This window comes from Jaculus jaculus, chromosome 7, assembly GCF_020740685.1.
Source record: "Jaculus jaculus isolate mJacJac1 chromosome 7, mJacJac1.mat.Y.cur, whole genome shotgun sequence".
NCBI classification, from domain to species: Eukaryota; Metazoa; Chordata; class Mammalia; order Rodentia; family Dipodidae; genus Jaculus; species Jaculus jaculus.
In genome coordinates this window covers 14,367,894-14,386,960 of record NC_059108.1, presented here as the reverse complement: position 1 = coordinate 14,386,960, position 19,067 = coordinate 14,367,894, and the positions used below count along the sequence as shown (strand labels likewise).

Genomic DNA, 19,067 nt, shown 5'->3' with positions numbered 1-19,067 from the left:
GTGAGACCCTACTTTGAACAAAAAGTGTCATTTATTTATTTATTTATAAGGGAGCAGAGAGGGAAGGAGAGAGAGGAAGAAAGAGGGAAGGAGAGGGGAAAATGGGCATGCCAGGGCCTATGTCATTGTAAATGAACTCCAGATGCATATGCCATTTGGCTTTGCAAGTAAACACCTTAAACCACTGCCCTGTTTTGGACATTTTAAGCAATGGGCACCTTTAGTTGGCCAATTTGTTCTTGCTGCTTTTTTAAAAAAATATTTTATTTATTCATTTGAGAGAGAGAGGGAGGGAGAGAGAGAGAGAGGAAGAGGCAGATAGAGAATGGGCACAACAGATCCTTCAGCCACTGCAAACAAACTCCAGGTGCATTTGCCACCTTGTGCATCCAGCTTATGTGGATACTGGGGAATCAAACCTGGGTCTTTAGGCTTCACAGGAAGCACTTTCACTGCTAATCCATCTCTCCAGCTTTCAACTGCTTTTTAAAAAAAATTATTTATTTTTAGAAAGAGAGAATGGGTGTGCCAGGACCTCCAGCTAATGCAAATGAACTCTAGATGCATGCGCCACCTTGTGCATTTGGCTTATGTGGGTTCTGGGGAGTTGAACCTGGGTCCTTAGGCTTCAGAGGCAAACACTTTAACTGCTAAGCCACATCTCTCCAGCCCCCACTGCTTTTTTAATATGAAAAATGGTACTTGAGTTACATTTGTTTGTATATTTTCTTTCTTTCTTTTCTTTGTTGTTGTTTGTTTTTCGAGGCAGGGTCTCACTCTAGCTCGGTCTGGCCTGGAATTCACTATATAGTCTCAGGGTGGCCTCGAACGCATGGTAATCCTCCTACTTGTGCCTCCCAAGTGTGTGCTGGGATTAAAGGCGAGCGCCACCACGCCCAGCTACATTTCCGTTTTTTTTTTTTTTGTTTTTTTTTTTACTGTCTGTCTCTTCCTTCCCCGTGATCCTCCCTTCATTTTGATAGGGTTTCATATGTGGCCCAGGCTAGCCCTGAACTTTCTCTGCCATTCTCTGGTCTCAGGCTGTCTGGAGCAAGGATGATGGGCATGTGCCACCCTTCCCAGCACTGTTCTCCTTCTGAGTAAAGATGGACTCTAAGGATCCAGTTAATGCTTGGTTAAAAGAGTCAGAAGGATAAACTTTATCTTGACCGCATGACAACCAGTAAGTATCCACTGTTCTCTGTCATCTGGTGACACTCTGTGAGGCAGACTGCTCTGTGGTGAGCAGATTAACAGAATTCTCATTCTGATGCCTCCTTGCACTTGGCATATGAAAGTATACTCTTGTTATTTTACTTATTTATTTATTTACTTATTTATTTTGAGGTAGGGTCTCACTCTAGCTCAAGCTGACCTGGAATTCACTATGTAGTCTCAGGGTGGCCTCAAATTTATGGCAATCCTCCTACCTCTGCCTCCCAAGTGCTGGGATTAAAGGCATGTGCCACCACACCCGGCTCTAAACTATACTATTATTATGTTTTTGCTTTTCTTTTGTTTTTCTCTTTTAATGAGTGTGCCAGGGCCTCTAGCCACTGCAAATGAACCCTAGATGCATGTGCCACATTGTGTATCTGGTTTATGTAGGTATTGGGGAATCTAACCAGGGTCCTTAGGCTTCTCAGACAAGCACCTTAACTCTGCAGCCCTTAAGCATTTTTTAAAATTTATTTATAAGGGAGACGCATACAGAGAATGAATTGGGCATGCCAGAGCCTCTAGCCACTGCAAATGAGCTCCAGACCCAAGTGCTACCTTGGTTCCCCAGGCTTCGCAGGCAAACGCTTCAGTGGTTAAGCCATCTCTTCAGCAAGTATACTGAACAGTTCTATGTTTTTCCCTCTTTTTCAACCCGAGTTATAAATATGGTGAAACAGTTGTCATTCTCTCTTCTGTCTTTTTCTTCTTTTCTCTCCACCCCCTCACTAGACGGAGTTTTCCCAGGCTCCCCCTCACCTGCTGCTCTTGGATTACACTTGCTCCCATAGCCTGCGCTGCTCTCTGGACCTCAGACGCGGCCCTTCCTCTAACCACGGCAGTGGCCGTTGAACCCAGTCCTGGTCTCGCAGACAGAAGTGGACCAGAGACTTCCTACATGAATGGTTTCCTCAGTCCATCGAAGCTCAGGACCTTGGCATTGCCTCTCCCTACTGCCCCCACTAATTTCTTTGATCTTCTGCCCTAAGTGTTTCTTAAACTTCTTTCTTCTTCAAGCCTAGCATTTTGGTCCTATTTTGAATTCTTGCCTATTTGGACTCATTAGGCTCATAAGTAGCCTTCAGTCTAATTGCCATCAAATCCACTTTATTTAATTTAATTTATTTATTTTGTTGTTTTGAGATAGGGTCTCACTCTAGCCAAGGCTGACCTGGAATTCACTATGTAGTCTCAGGGTGGCCTCGAACTCATAGCGATCCTCCTACCTCTGCTTCCCGAGTGCTGGGATTAAAGGTGTGTGCCACCATGCCTGGCTCCACTTTATTTTTTTTTAATATATAATGTATTTATTTATGGGTGTGTATGTGTGTGTGTGTGAAAGAGAGTGAGGGAAAGAGAGACAGAGAGGAGAGAAAGAGGCAGATAGAGAGAGAATGGGTACACCAGGGCCTCTAACCACTGCAAACGAACTCCAGACACATGCACCACCTTGTACATCTGGCTTATGTGGGTCCTGGGGAATCAAACCTGGGTCCTTTGGCTTTGCAGGCAAGCACCTTGGCCACTAAGCCATTCCTCTAGCCCCCTAATCCACTTTCTTATACCAGAAAGCTCTTTTCAAAATACTCTCAGGCAAATGCAGCCACAGCTCCATTGATGGGGTGTCTAATATGTACAAAACCCTGGCTGTGGTGACACACGCCTTTAATCCCAGCACTCGGGAGGCAGAGGTCGGAGCGGAGGATCGCCATGAGTTTGAGGCCACCCCGAGACAACATAGTGAATTCCAGATCTGCCTGGGCTAGAGCGAGACCCTGCCTTGAAAAACAAAACAAAACAAACGAACAAACAAAAAATGCACGCTGCCACCGCTTCTATCTGGCTTACACGGGGCTCTGGGGAATCAAACCTCGGTCCTCAGGCTTCTCAGGCAAGCGCCTTAAGGGCTAAGCCATCTCTCCAGGGCAGGTATTTTCATTTTTATGTATGGACATTGCCTGCAGCTCCTCCTCTCATCTTGCTATCATGCTTGAGCAAATGTTTTATTTTTTGTTTTTGAATACTCTGTCTGGGGGTGACTTCACCAGAAAGTTTTCCAGCTTCAACCAGCACACACCACCATTCCTTCACTTTTGATCCTAGGAAAACGGGGGCCCACTTGGCACTAGTATGTTCAAATTATTTGGGGTTTACCATGTAGAAGTGTTAAAGCCTCCTGATGCTACGGGTTGCAGGGAAACGATACAAGCAAACGTGCAAGCAGACATTAAGATGAGTACAAGTGTGAAAGAAAAACCACCACACAAGACATTTCTTCAGAGGCCATTCGGACAGCCAGGATCATGGTGATGCAAGCAAAAGATGTAGGGGATTACCATGTAGGAGGGAACTTGCCCTGAAATTGGGGGCTCACTTTTGTTCTTCTTAGTCCTAGCCCTGCTCTGGAAGGCCTTTTAGAAATGAGAACAGAGCACTGGAGAGACTGAACAGTAGTTGAGGCATTTGCTTGAAAAGCCTAAGGACCCGGGTTCCATTCCCCAGGACCCATGTAAACCAGATGCACATGGTGGCGCCTGCGTCTGGAGTTTGCTTGCAGTGGCTGGAGGCTTTGGTGTGCCCGTTCTCTCTCTCTCATACATAAAAATAAAAATAAAATAAAACATGTCCTAAAAAGCAACGGGAACAGAAATAAACCCAAGATATTTATTTCTGACTTGTGCTTGAGCAAGGCCATTCTATGTACGGGGCGGAGGGGGACCCCACCCAGTCACAAGCAGGATGGTGGGGATGGAGGACATGATCACTTCGAGGGGCGGGAGGCGAAGGGAGGACGCGCAAGCACTCACCTCCGGCATGCAGCTGACTTCGTGCACCTGGCCGATGAGCTTACAGTAGGACTGAAAAAGCAGCAGCAGCTGGAAGTGCAGCTTATACAGCCTCTGACACAGCTCCAGTTGCTAGAGAAGAGAGCGTGCATGGGAAGAAACAGTTACTACGGGCGCGTTCTTGGATTACCAGTGAGCTCGCAGTGGAGACAAACACACTACTTTCTAGGAAAAAAAAAAAAAATTGAAGGAAATGTAACTATCTGATAGCATTCCAAATAAAACATAAAAACAAAACCCCACCGACAAATCTCAGGGAGAAATTCATGGCATAAAATAGAACGTCATCTTCGGTGTAATGAAGAACAGTGACAACGAAGAAATAACTGGCAAAAGACTGGCTGAACAGCCACATCTCCATTGATTTGCCAACTAAGTACTCATGAATTATAGCTTGGTGGTTGCATTACTATTATTTTTTAAGGCAGGGCCTCACTCTAGCCTAGGCTGACCCGGAATTCTGTAGTCCCAGGCTGGCCTCGAACTCACAGCGATCCGCCTACCTCTGCCTACCCAGTGCTGGGATTAAAGGTGTGTGTGCGCCACCATGCCAGCTGTTGGCATTAATTCTTATAAGCTGTGGATCACTTTGAAAAGGTAAAGAAGCTGAGCATGGTGGGGCACACCTTTAATCCCAGCACTGGGTAGGCAGAGGTAGGCGGATCGCTGTGAGTTCGAGGCCGGCCTGGGTCCTCAAAGTGAGTCCCAGGTCAGCCTAGGCTAGAGTGAGACCTTACTTCAGAAAAACAAAAACAAAAACAAAATAAAACAAAAAAAAAAAACCCCAAAAAACAAAAAATAGAGCTGAGCTGGGCGTGGTGGCACATGCCTTTGCTCCTAGCGCTTCGGAGGCTGAGTAAGAGGATCACTGTAAGTTCAAGGCCAGCATGGGGCTAGAGAGTGCGTTCTAGGACACACTGGGCTAGAGTGAGACCCTACCTCAGGATCCCCCCCCCCAACACCCAAATAATATATATATTTGCTGAAAAGCAAAACATTCGTAGCTGTAGGTGAGACGGTGGGGAGTTGAGTGGCTGCTATGTGATGGGTCTGACTGCCACTGGGGCGCGCTGCGGACGTCTGCGGAGACCCCAGACAGGCAGTCAGTCCTCTGCAGTACCGGGCCAGTTTTCTTTCAGGCCCTGTGTCAGCTTTCCTCTAACTACTGTGACACTTTGTTCGCAAGCACTAGGCCATTTTATGGATGGAAAGTGTCTACACGGTGCTTTATGAATCCCGACTGACGTAGAGAGAGGTCATGATGAAGTCAGCAGTTAGGCCAGCCCCCGAGCTCACGAGTGTTCTAGCTGTACCGTGGTCTATCGGGCTGGCGCCTAGACAGCGAATGGGACTCTAAACAGCAAAGAGCAGCCTTCAGCAGACACGAGTTCCTGGGTCATTAGTGAAAGTGGGTTAAATACTGGTTTTAAACCGAAGGCTTCATTGTTTGGTTTGTAAGGGCTGCAAGAACCGACACACCTGGGCTTTCGTCTTACTGACTAAGGGGCTGTAAAGAACTCACTCTGGCCCGGGGTTGGTGGCGCAAGCCTTTAATCCCAGCATTTGGGAGGCAGAGGTAGGAGGATCAAGTGTGAGGCCGGTTTGGGAATATGTTCTAAATTCAAGAGCAGCCTGGGCTAGAGCAAGACCCTACCACAAACAAACAAACAAAACCCAACAAACACAGCTCAGAACTCAGAGCTCCAAGGCAAGTTAAAATGTGTTTCCTAAGTCAGTTAAAGGAGAGGAATGGTAAGAAGTTTGGGTTTCAGGTGGTTGATGTTTTAGGCCCTGATTTCTTTTTTGTTTAGGTTTTTGAGGTAGGGTCTCACTCTAGCTCAGGCTGACCTAGACTTCACTATGTAGTCTCAGGTGGCCTTGAACTCTCAGTGATCCTCCTACCTCTGCCTCCCAAGTGCTGGGATTAAAGGTGTGTGCCACCACGCCCAGCTTTTTTTTTTTTTTCAAGGTAGGGTTTTGCTCCAAGCTGAGCTAGAATTCACTATGTAGTCTCAGGGTGGCCTCGAACTCATGGCGATCCTCCTACATCTGCCTCCCAAGTGCTGGGGATAAAGGTGTGCACCATCATGCCTGGCTCGTGGTCCTAACTTTTAAGTTATTAAAGTTCATACAAAAAATAATAACATTCATGCTAAAACTGTGCTGAATAAAGTTTTACTTTTTCTTCTCTACTTCCCTCAGCTTTGAGGAAAACCATTCTGTTTAGATTTTTTGTTGAGGTAGAGTCTCACTCTAGCCCAGGCTGACCTCTGAACTTGCTCTGTTGTTCCATGCTGGCCTAGAACTCACAGCATTCCTCCTACCTCTTTCTGCCTCCTGAGTTCTGAGATTAAAGGTGCATACCACCACACCCTGCTTTCTGTTTAGATTTTTAAATACTGACAACCAGCCCAAGGTTAAGAGTAATCAATACAAATTGGGTCTTTTGTTGTTTCAGTAAAATATTTTATTTTATGGTCATTTAATTTTTTTTAAACAAATGGAAACCCTTTAAACTATGATATGAAAGGTAACTTCCAGGATCTTGCTAATAAGTAAAATAATACTGTTTAAAAATAATGTTACCTTCCCAACTTAGAGTGAAACCTAGCTATGAAAACTCCAACTTTCCTATGTGCCAAAAGATTGCTGTTATTATTTCAATTATTCTACCAATAGGAGGAGAATTCATAGCAATGTAGGTTTCTACTTTGGTGCAAAAAACAGCCCAGAATGCTACGGATAAGCTCCCTGGTCTCGATGTACCAAAGAAAATGAAAATTAAATGAAAATGGGGGAACATGCCGACAGATATAATTGTAACAGTGAAATAGGGTTTGTTATGGTCTGGGCCTAAATGGACAAAGAGTATGAAAGAAAGTTAACTTACTGCAAGAGATTCCATTTGCTACGCAGCAAGCATGGACCAGGAAAGGAAGAAAAGAAAAAGAGCACAGGATCAGTGTAGGCATGCGACAGAAAGCAGGGCCCTCCTCCTGGAGCAGGACCATCAGCAGGATTGGCACGGCTGGCCCACACCCCATGGGTGGCTGCCAAGGTTGTACCCACTCAACATGCACGGGGATCCGGTTAAAAACAAGCTCTAGTGGGGAACAAAGGAAACTGGATCTTGAATCATTTGGGTTCCATGTGAGTTGGTTTAGGTTTTCTTCCCGGTCAGTCTCAGAGACCAGAAGTCAGAGACTTGAGTGCGTGAGCGTGAACAGCGCGTGAAACAGAGAAGCTGTGAGGACCGTGGAACCATGCGAGCGATCCCGCCCCAAAGCGCCGAACCGCTTCGCAGAGCTCAAGGGGGAATCTTTAACGTGGGTTTCCTTTAGTTGGATTGCCTTCGGAATGGAGACTACGTATTTATTATTTATTTGCTTATTTTCCAAGGTAGGGTCTTGCTCTAGCCCAGGCTGACCTGGAATTCTGTGCTGTCTCAGGCTGGCCTCGAACTCACAGCGATCCTCCTACCTCCAGCTTCCCTAGTGCTGGAGCTAAAGGTGTGAGTCACTGCGCCTTGCTCTAACCGAGTCCCTTTTCTAGGACTGCTAGAAGAAGTCAACGCTTTCCAACAAGAATGACATATGATAAGTAATTATTTTATCTCATTTTAAGAGCTATTTCTCTCATCTAAAGCTAATTATTTTAAGATAATGTAAAGTTATAAGTTGGGCCATGTTCAACATTAGCTACCACTTTTTTATTTCACTGGTGATATTGTAAATGTAGAAATATTTTAGGGAAAATCTGGTAGGTGGGGAGGGTTACCACAACTGTATATAAAAAAAATTTAAGTCGGGAGTGGTGGCGCACGCCTTTATTCCCAGCACTTGGGAGGCAGAGGTAGGAGGATTGCCATGAGTTCAAGGTCACCCTGAGACTACAGAGTGAATTCCAGGTCAGCCTGAGATGCAGTGAAACTCTACCTCAAAAAAACCAAAAAAAAAAAAAATTTTTTTTTAAATTGGTATAAACCAGGCTTTGTGACACATACCTGTATGCCAACAAGTTGAGAGACTGAGGCAGGAGGATTGAGAATTTGAGGTCAATCTGAACTAATAATGAGACCTTGTCTCAACCCTTACCCCAAAATCAGTTTGATTGTTTCTAATTATGGGTCACTATTACTTTAAAATTTAAAAATATTTACCAGCACTCAGAAGGTAGAGGTAGGAGGATCACTGTGAGTTTCAGGCCAGCCTGGAACTACAGAGTGAGTTCCAGGTCAGCCTGGGGCTAGAGTGAGACAGACCCTGCCTCGAAAACAACAACAACAAAACATGTACCTATGGGCTGGAGAAATGGCTTAGTGGTTAAGCGCTTGCCTGTGAAGCCTAAGGACCCCGGTTCGAGGCTCGATTCCCTAGGACCCACGTCAGCCAGATGCACAAAGGGGCGCATGCATTTGGAGTTTGTTTGCAGTGGCTGGAGGCCCTGGTGTGCCCATTCTCTCTCTCTCTGTCTGCCTCTCTTTCTCTCTCTGTTGCTCTCAAATAAATAAATAAAAATGAACAAAAAAATTTTTTTAAAAATTACCTATCTACTTTCACTAGTTTCTAATCCTTGGCAACAAAAATTACTTTAAAACTCAAAAATCTTGGGGTTGGGCTGGAGAGATGGCTTAGCGGTTTTAAGCGCTTGCCTGTGAAGCCTAAGGACCCCGGTTCGAGGCTCGGTTCCCCAGGTCCCACGTTACCCAGATGCACAAGGGGGCGCACGCGTCTGGAGTTCGTTTGCAGAGGCTGGAAGCCCTGGCGCGCCCATTCTCTCCCTCTCCCTCTCCCTCTATCTGTATTTCTCTCTGTGTCTGTCGCTCTCAAATAAATAAATTAAAAAAAATTAAAAAAAATCTTGGGGTTATTAGTTACATATTTTAACATAAACGGCAGTGCAAATAAAACTGTTTATTTATTACTATCTGCACACATTACTGAAGGTGGCTAACAAACCTCACTCACGCTGGGCTCTTTTCCCCTCTCACCTATTGCTAATGTCATGTGGGAGAATCACGGGACTGACACATTTACTGAGGTTTTGCTGGCTTTTCTCAATCTTGCCATCTGTATCTCTCAAAGCTTTAAGACTGGGATATGTATTATATGGCTGGAGGTATTTATCGTTTTTGAGAAAACTTTGTGAGTTTCTGTGCTCAAACCTTAGGCGCTGATATGTAAGATGATCCCCAATAGGCATACTGGACCTGTCTCTACACACACAGACCGTATCTTCTGTACAAGAGCTTTGGAAAACGCTGGTTAGGTTTAGAATGTGCTTTAGCAAGTGAGATCTTCCACTGTGGAACTGACTTTGATGGTGTTGTCAGATGACGCAAGTGCTGAGCGAGAGATCTGGTCTTGTGTGGGGAAAACGGCCGGCAGTTTACCATTCTTTCTAAACGAAGTGTTAGGCAAGGGGCTCATTAAGCCAGTCAGTTCAGTAAGGGCAGATGAAGGTTCCCGACTCAGGCGTGGCCCTGAGGAATGTCACTGAATTCCTCCCTCTCGGCTCTCAGGGCACAAAACTTTGTTTCTTGGGCGATGGCCAACTTTGATGAACACCAAGCCCTCAGTGTCCCTTCCTAAATTCTCCTTTTTAGGTAGGGTTAGTTCAGACTTCCTTGGCACTTGTTATCTCAGAATCCTTTGCAAGGCCACACTGGAATTTCATTTGTAATTAACGTTACAAAAAGTGAAAATGTCTTTCAAAGGGGCTGTTCAGGGAAAAGTGTGAATGCTTTCTCCTACACTCATGTTTTGCTATGTCTAGTTTTATTTGTTTGTAAGCAGAGACAGAAAGAGAGAGAGTGTGTGTATGTGCGTGCATGCATGTGTGTGTAAATGGGCACACTAAGGCTTCTAGCTGCTGCAAATGAACTCCAGACGCGTGTGTCACTTTGTCCATCTGGCTTTATGTGGTACTGGGGAATCGAACTTGGGCCAGCAGGCTTTGCAAGCAAGCACCTTAACTGAGCCATCTCTCTAGTCCCTATGTCCAGATCTTAAAACTAGTATTTTTACAAGTTTTTATACATTTATCTGTGTTCAGGTGACTTAAGGTTATTTTGGCCATGTTGTGGGGACGTCATTTTATTTGGTCGCAAGGACTTTTTCCTAAAATCTCGTGGCACAGTTTTCTAAAGTCAGATGTGGAGATGTTTGTGTTCCAAACACGAGGAAAAGGGACCAAGAAGCCAAGACGTTAAGAGCTGGTCATCGGCAACTAAGGAGCGCGCAGTTTGAAAAGCCCAGGACAGAGCCAAGCATGGTGATGCATACCTAGGATTCCAGCGCTCTTGGGAAACTGCTGGAGGATTGTGAGGCCAACCTCACAACCTTGAATTTGTGATTCTCCTGCCTCCGTATCCTGGGCAAGGGAATTATACACGTGCACAGCTATGGCTGGCTCACACGTTTGACCGTATTTGACCTCTGAAAGCCACTGGGGTGAAGTTGAGGTTCCAGTAGGAGGCAACCTGGACCGCAGACAAGGCTTCTCTCCACAGTGCGTCGCAGCTGCATTTCATCTCCTAGGCAGGTAGAGGTACCACACACTCGCCCGTTGCTGCTATTCAGGGTCAGCACGTTGACAACTATCTTTTATTTTTTCCAGGCCTTGTCCATGTGTGGCAATTGCTTCACTACGGAGCTATATCTCTAGCCGACAACTATCATAATTCGTTTGTTGGAATGGGTTTCTTTTAAGTATTTTATTTATTTGAGAGAGAGAAAGAGGGAGGGAAGTGGTGGGGAGGGAGAGAGAGAGAGAATGGGCGCGCCAGGGCCTCCAGCCGCTGCAAACGAACTCCAGACGCGTGCGCCCCCTTGTGCATCTGGCTAACGCGGGACCTGGGGAACCGAGCCTCGAACCGGGGTCCTTAGGCTTCACAGGCAAGCGCTTAACTGCTAAGCCATCTCTCCAGCCCCCTGTTTTTTTTTTTAAGCAGAGTTTCATTTTAGCCCAGGCTGCTTACCAGGAACTCTGTAGCCCAGGCTGGCCTCAAACTCAGTGATCCTCCTACCACAGCCTCCTAAGTGCCAGGACAGAAGGTGTGAGCCACCGTGCCTGGATATAATTTACTTTTACCAATTATTTGTTTATTTATTCACATGTGTGCAGAAAGGTGGGAAGAAGAGGGGCCAGGGCCTCTTGCTACTATAAACAAACACCAGACACTGCGTGCATCACTTTTTGTGTCTGCTTTACATGGCTGACTTGGGAATTGAATCCAAGTTGGTAGGCTCTGCAAGCAAGTGCCTTTAACAGCTGAGCCATCTTCCTGGTTCCTAGAATTTTTTTTTTTTTGAGGTAGTGTTTCATTATAGTCCAGGCTGACCTGGAATTCACTACGTAGTCTTAGGGTGGTCTTGAACTCATGGTGATCTGCCTACCTCTGCCTCCTGAGTGCTGGGATTAAAGGTGTGCGCCACCACACCTGGCTTAGAATTAACTTTTTTTTTTTAATTTTTTTTGTTCATTTTTTATTTATTTATTTGAGAGCAACAGACACAGAGAGAAAGACAGATAGAGGGAGAGAGAGAGAATGGGCGCGCCAGGGCTTACAGCCTCTGCAAACGAACTCCAGACGCGTGCGCCCCCTTGTGCATCTGGCTAATATGGCACCTGGGGAACCGAGCCTTGAACCAGGGTCCATAGGCTTCATAGGCGAGCGCTTAACCGCTAAGCCATCTCTCCAGCCCTAGAATTAACTTTTGAATGATGAATATGTCAACTAAAATCCCTTATAATGGGCTGGAAAGATGGTTCAGCCAATAAGGCACTTGCTTGCAAAGCCTAATAACCTGGGTTTGATTCCCCAGTTCCCACATAAAACCAGATGCATAAAGTGGCACATGCACCCGGATAGTTTGCAGCAGCTAGAGGGCCTAGCATGCCCTTTCTTTCTTTCTTTCTTTCTTTCTTTCTTTCTTTCTTTCTTTCTTTCTTTCTTTCTTTCTTCCTTCCTTCCTTCCTTCTACCTTTTCCCTTCCTTCCTTCCTTCCTTCCTTCCTTCCTTCCTTCCTTCCTTCCTTCCTTCCTTCTTTCTTTCCTCCCTCCCTCCCTCCCTCTCTCTTTCCCTCCCTCCCTCCCTTCCTTGCTTCCTTCCTCTCTCTCTCTTTCTCTGCTTGCAAATAAATAAAAATATTAAAAAAATCCCTTATAACAAATGAAATGGAAACATTTTCAGCTTTCCTGGGGCCATTTCTACAGCAGTGGGAAGATGAACGACGTTCACCTGCCTGGAGAAGCCATAGCTGTGAAGACACCTTGCTCTCTGACCTACATTTATGTTCACTTCAACCATCTCGGTAGGAGTAGCCACTCTGGGATGGAGGGGGTCAGTGGAATTCAGAGTCTTTAACTAGAAGTGCTGGTTGCAAGTTGTGAAAATATTTTTCTCTTTTGATAGGTGTAGGCTGGGGAAACACTGTGTGCAGACATGAGCAGAAATGATGTCAGACACAAATCACATACCTTGTTTTTTGCCCCATTCTGGAAGAATTGTTACTATAACCACAAAGAAGCCTAAACCATTTACTGTCATATTTGTCTTTAAAAAATCTCCAAAGTATACTTCAGGGCTGGAGAGATGGCTTAGCAGTTAAGGCACTTGCCTGCAAAGCCAAAGGACTCAGGTTTGATTCATCAGTACTCAAATAAGCCAGGGATACAAGGTGGCACATGTCTCTGGAGTTTGTTTGCAGTGGCTGGAGGCCCTGGTGTGCCCATATTCTCTCTTTCCCTCTTTCTCAAATAAATAAATAAAAATAGAAAAAATATACTTCAGAGCCAGGAGTGGTGGCACAAGCCTTTAATCCCAGCACTCAGGAGGCAGAGGTAGGAGGATCGCTGTGAGTGTGAGGTCACTCTGAGGCTATATAGAGAATTCCAGGTCAGCCTGACCTAGAGCAAGACCCTACCATGAAAAACCAATACATACATACATTTCAGAAGGATTAGAAACACTTTTCTCAGAAACATGGTTTGTTTTGTTCTAAGCACACTGGGGGCACATCTCCAGCAGACCCTGTGGTGGCGGTAAGTTCAGCCAACAGGTGATTGCATATTATACACACAGAGATTGTCCCATATGCAAAGAATGGTATTCTTGTCCAGTTTTTAAAGCACAAGGCTCGCTCTACTTTTCACTCCTCATTTTGAAAACTTAAGCAGCAAAAATCTAGTTTCCTCCAAAAAGAAAGAAAGCATCAAACAAACAATAGTGTAAGCATTGTGGTGGTTAGCACCTGGCCTTTGCTTTTAGTGTCCCCAACGCAAAGGACAGCTGGGATGGTAGAAAGTCCATAAAGACAGCTAATATTTAGCTCTAGGTCACTGATGACACTTGGGGAATCAGGCCCTATGTCTCTAGGCTTTTATCTAGAGATACCAGAAATCCGATTTTTTTTGTTTTGCTTTTCAAGGTAGGGTTTCACTAGCTCAGGCTGACCTGGAACTCACTATGTAGTCTCAAGGTGGTCTCAAACTCACAGCAATCCTCCTACCTGTGCCTCCTGAATACTGATATTAAAGGTGTATGCCACCATGCCTGGCTCAGTAATCTAATTTAAAATACGTGTGTGTGTGTGTGTGTGTACTTAAGGATTTAAATGCTAATGTTGTATATATGTAGTAAAACATGTCTATGAATTCCTTTTAGCTCACAGGTCACCAGTGCATAGCATTTCTTCATTAGTTTGATACATACAACTTCACGTTTAAGGTAAAGAAAACCTGGAACATATTCACCTCTCAGCTGTCTTTCCTCATGTTGCCTGTTAAAGAAGGAATTGAAACTAGCTCCTGGCAGAGACCAGACCAGACTGTAAAGGACATGGGGAGGGGAGGGAGGAACACTTAAGGGGCCTGCCTGCGCACTGACCCTATCTCTGACACACTGATGCCATTATCTGCTGAAGAATTCACTTAGCTTGGTTGAGTCAGGCAAAATGCTAACTCTCTTATGGTCTTGCTATAGCCCAGGCTGACCTGGAATTCACTATGTAATCTCAGGGTGGACTTGAACTCACAGCCATCCTTCTCTGCCTCTGCCTCCCGAGTGCTGGGATTAAAGGTGTGCGCCCCCACGCCTGGTTAAATGCTAACTCTTTTGCGCACACTTCTCTGAAATAGAATGCACACATGTAGTGACTGCACGGTCACTTACAGTTTGTATCCAGCCCTGGATAAGCAAGTGCTAAATCCATTTATCACTGCCTCTAAGGTCAAGTATAAATGTACTTGTTCCTCTTCTAGCTGTCCCACTATGGAGGGTGCCCAGAATAAAGGCCCACTTCAAACTACTTCAGAAAACAGCCTGCTAAAAAAGGAGAAATGGAGAGACTCCTTTGGAGGTCATGTTTCTTGAGCTTTTCCCTTTGGGATGGAAGCCAAATGGTAGCTCTTATCAGCAAAACATCTCCAACAATTCTGGATATCAAACCCCAAATCTCAGTATTTAAATGGAGCAACAACAACCATTCCTCCCCAGGCCACCCCCCGCCCTTAAGTGTAAAGATTTCCCTCAGCTTGCTCTCACAGTCTATTTTTGGCTATGTCTAAGTACATTGCTGGTGATGGGGCCAGACCGCCTTCATTCTTGCGCTCCCCACAGTGCCCAGCAACCCTCGAGCTCAGGAGCGCTTCAGTCAAGTCTGGTGGGATGTAAGGAGCACGTGGGGTGAGACAGTATGTGGCCTAGTGGTTTGGCCATTTCTAGGGTGTATGAAGAAATTCAAACAGGGAACTTGACTAGATACCTAGATGATTTAAACAAACCACCCATCCTTGCCTGCCTTTTTACTATCCAATATATGTCCTTAAGTGGTTTATAATTTGTCTTTTGGACTGCTCTCATTCTTTAGGATTGTCACATAGGTGGGACTGAAATCAACTTTCTTGGACAACTAGTCACTGCCTAAGTTCTCTGGTCTCCAACATATCCGAGAGCCATCCAGAAAATCTGAAAAAGACTACTAGCGGGGCGAACTTGTGGCTGATTTTTACTAAAGTGTTGGAAACATAATACAGGAATTTGCTTTTTCATCATTGTTTTCCTTTCAAATCCTGCTATGACCACTCTTCTCTACTGTATGGATCCTCAAGATGTATGCAGACTCCTAAGATCAGGCTAGATATTTAAATAGTTGCCGAAAATTATTCTCTAGTCCTCCTTTTACTTTGTGTATGTCTTGCTTATAAAAGTAAGGTAGAGAAAGTTTGAAGAAATGGAATGAACACGGCCTTTAGAGTGTGCCTCTTGGCTTTAGTTTTCTCATCTGCACAGTGGAAAGACCCTCATTTCAAAGGACTGCTATAGGGCTGGAGAGATGCCTTAGTGGTTAAGGTGCTTGCCTGCAAAGCCTAACAGCTCAGGGATGGATTCCCCAGCACCCACATAAGCCAGATGCACAAGGTAGTGCATTCACTTGGAGTGTGTCTGCAGTGGCTGGAGGCCCTGGCAAGCCCATTCTCTCTCCCTGTCTGCCTCTCTCTGTGCATGTGTTTGTCTCTCTCAAATATCTATCTATCTATCTATCTATCTATCTATCTATCTATCTATCTATCTATCTATCTATCTATCTATCTATAACAAAAGGACTGCCATAAAGAAGCAAATGAGATTGTATGTCCACAGTACTTGGGCAACATCACTTTCTTCTTCCCTCCCTTTTAAATTTTATTTTCAGAATTGTCCCGCAAAACTGAGCAACTGAAGATGGGCTCTGTTCTCTTAGCCCCTGGGTTTGCTCTATTCTCTATTCTCAGAACCCCTGGGTTTAGTAAAGATACAAGAGAGGAGAGGAGGAGAAGCAAGCGCTTCAGAACACAGCATGAGCCACGCAACAGCGGCTTGGTCGCCGCATGTTTGACGATGGTTCCCTGACAGCACGTTGCCTAGTGACAGGAGAGGCTTTCTTGGGTTGTGTAAGTGAACTGTCACGCTCCCACAATGATGAGGCCACCTGAGTAATTCTACCATTGACACTCGAAAGAAAGACAGAAAGGGTTGAAGAGGAAATGAATATGAAGAATAAGTGAAAACCAAGACCGATGGGGGAATAAGGGAGAAACGAACCAGAGGAAAACAACAGAAATGAAGTACGACAGGTAAGCATCTTAAAATTAGACTATTTGGAGAAGAGGATAATTTAGTTGGACTTTCTATTTATCTGTAGGATTAGCCAGGGAGCTCTACAAATCGGTGATTTGATTTTAACCTTTTTTCCACTAAAACATCTGACATGTATTATTGCACTTTCCTGATTTTTTTTTTTTTTTTTTTTCAGGTAGGATCTTGCTTTAGGCCAGGGTGACCTGGAATTCACTGTGTAGTCTCAGGCTGACCTTGAACTCACAAGGATCCTCCTACCTCGGCCTCCTGAGTGCTGGGATTAAAGGTGTGCGCCATCATGCCTGGCCTGATTTTTTTAAATAAAATATTTTTATTATTTATTTATTAGAAAGAGGCAGATACAGAGAGAGAGAGAGAGAATGAGAAGGTGCCTCAGGGCCTCTAGCCACTGCAAATGAACTCTAGAGGCATGTGCCACCTTACGCATCTGGCTTTATTTGGATACAGGGGAATCAAACCTGGGTCCTTTGGCTTTGGCGGCAAGTGGCTTACCCGCTAAGCCATCTCTGCAGCCACTGAGTTTTTTGTTTTTACAGAAAGTATAGTAGAATTGGATGACTGAGGATAAATGTTTCTATAACTAATTACTTTTACCTACTACTTTACAAACTACACTATGACCTGGATTAGGTTTATGCTAATTTCAAATCCTACCCTGGCCCCTATTTTCTGGACCCAGTTTGTCTGAACAGTGAGGCAGGTAGGGGGAGGGCTAAGCTGGAATCAGGAGTGAGCGACACTGGGAAGCCATACCGTGAGCCACTTAGGTAATAGGTTCATACGATGCCGATGGCTTATGGTATCGGGGAAAATGAGCTATAGATCATGTGAAGCTGTACATCCTGCATATAAATGCAGACTGATGGGAATGCTAGAGCCCTCCGTGACTGTGAACTACACATTTGACTATATGTTGCTATGAGAAAGTTATTTTATCGCTCCATTAAACACCTATTTAAAGTTGTAATGCAAATGAAGTCCATTTTGTACATTGCTTATGCTTCCTGGTTTTGTGGCCAGTCCAAAGTTCTGCCTTTACTTCTTCAGGTAGGGAGACTTAGACAGGTCAAGCTTTGGTCTCTTCAGCTACGATGTGGGCTGGTGGACGGCTACCTTCCTGCCACTTATCCAGAGACGATCAAGTGACCTAAGATGCAGGAAATGTCTCTGCACACCATAGAGCGAAAGGGCAGGAACTATCACGTAATAGCCCTGCCTAGATACTCCTCAGCCTTAGGGTTTGTTGGTGCAGTCTAGTCTCTTTGCAAAACTTATCAAGGGGCCTTGGAGGGACTCAGTGGCAGCTGCAAGGGCAGTCACTCCTAGAACTCTATGGCTGGTCTTAACAATTGGAATTGGACCACTAGGATCAGGTTGAAAAATTTCATCTCAAACCTTTTTTTTTTTTTTGGTTTTTTGAGATAGGGTCTCACTCTAGCAGAGGCTGACCTGGAATTCAGTCTGTATTCTCAGGGTGGCCTCGAACTCACGGGGATCCACCTACCTCTGCCTCCCAAGTGCGTGTGCCACCATGCCGGGCTCAAACCTTCCTAACAGAGTCCCATCTCTAACACAGATTTGCATCGTCTGGAGGATGTTCCCAGTGGTGATGGTCATACCTTCTCTGCCTACACCAGTGGCCTTCTTATCCCCTCTTGCCCACTTCAGGTTCATATGGCAGACAGTGCCTTAGGCTGACCATTCTCCACCATTTAACTTGGCAATTACTTAGCACTGTTGGGAAATACCCAAGCCTTTCACAGCCAGGCTTGTGGCAACCTCTGCTGCATCTTCCCCACTTTACTTTTACTGCAGTCCCAGGCTCTCTTCAGTTCCCTTCAGCCTCAGGACCTTCCATAGCTTCCTATCCACCCTTCTCTCAGTGACCTCTAGCTCACATATGAGGTCTTCAGGGGGGAAGTCTTCCTAGGATCATGCTACTGTTTGATGAAGTTTCCCTGAGCTCACTGTCCTTTTCTGTCCTTCTTGTCACTTATCACAATTTATGATGTCTTGACTATTGTCCCTTCCTGAGAAGAAAAATCAGAAAGCTCTAGTGAAACAGAATCTTTGTCTTGGCTCACTACTATAACCACCATGTGGGCCAAACAGGATGCCTTATGACCTAACTGTAGAGTGAGTGACTCCGATCTGTTTACACTTTTCTGCCTCATTGTCTTCACGATGTATCATGCATGAATCAGCCAGCTGATTTGTGGTGGGCACTTAAGGCTATTTATTCTAAATGGGCAAGTCTGTCTGACAATGGTTGGTGAAAAGGGAACAGCAATTTCCTTCACTTCAACGAACTTGAGGGTGAGGAATGATGAAATGCGTCTTGAAGTATGGACAAAAAAAAAAAAAAATCAATGAATTAAGAACAGATTTGTTAGGAAATGATTAGCATGGTTAGACAGTGTCCAGTCAATGGTGATTTTTATAGCTCTACTTTTCTAGAAAGAAAAAAAAAAAAAACCCACCCCGAATCCCATCCACACACAACCATGCATGGTGAGGATGCCATTCTGTCTTACTCCCCTGGCTTCCTGCGCATGTGTGAGGTGACCATCCTGCCTCTTCCTTTGTCAAGCCCCATGCTTCTTGGGGAGAGCAAAAGCACCACAGTGTCAGACCACAGAGGAGACATGTTCTAAGAGACTCCCATTACCTTTTCTTCCGAGTCCCCTGGTTGGCAGGTTATCACTCCATCTCTTGAACCTCCTGCAAAGGTTGCCTTACAATTTGCAAGCCACTGTAGTTGGAAAAGGAAAGACAAGTCGTAGGTAACTTTAGAGATAGCCTGAGAATATTTGAAACAGGAGTTTTGTCAGGAAAACTTCATTATGCTCCTAAAGACAATA

At 45.0% G+C, this 19,067-nt stretch overlaps 1 protein-coding gene across 7 annotated transcripts in view; it reads right to left on the bottom strand.

Moving 5' to 3' along the window:
- The window catches only part of Fry (FRY microtubule binding protein), a 472,955-nt gene that overhangs the window by 10,296 nt on the left and 443,592 nt on the right, over positions 1 to 19,067 (bottom strand). For 5 of the 7 annotated variants that reach the window (XM_045154946.1, XM_045154947.1, XM_045154942.1 and 2 more), the window contains 3 exons: positions 18,875 to 18,958; positions 6,955 to 6,972; positions 4,026 to 4,136 (listed from right to left, as the gene is read on the bottom strand). In XM_045154946.1, the coding sequence (XP_045010881.1) occupies positions 4,026 to 4,136; positions 6,955 to 6,972; positions 18,875 to 18,958 (213 nt within the window). The remainder of the gene's footprint in view (positions 1 to 4,025; positions 4,137 to 6,954; positions 6,973 to 18,874; positions 18,959 to 19,067) is intronic. The other 2 variants (XM_045154944.1, XM_045154945.1) reach the window with 1 other exon arrangement.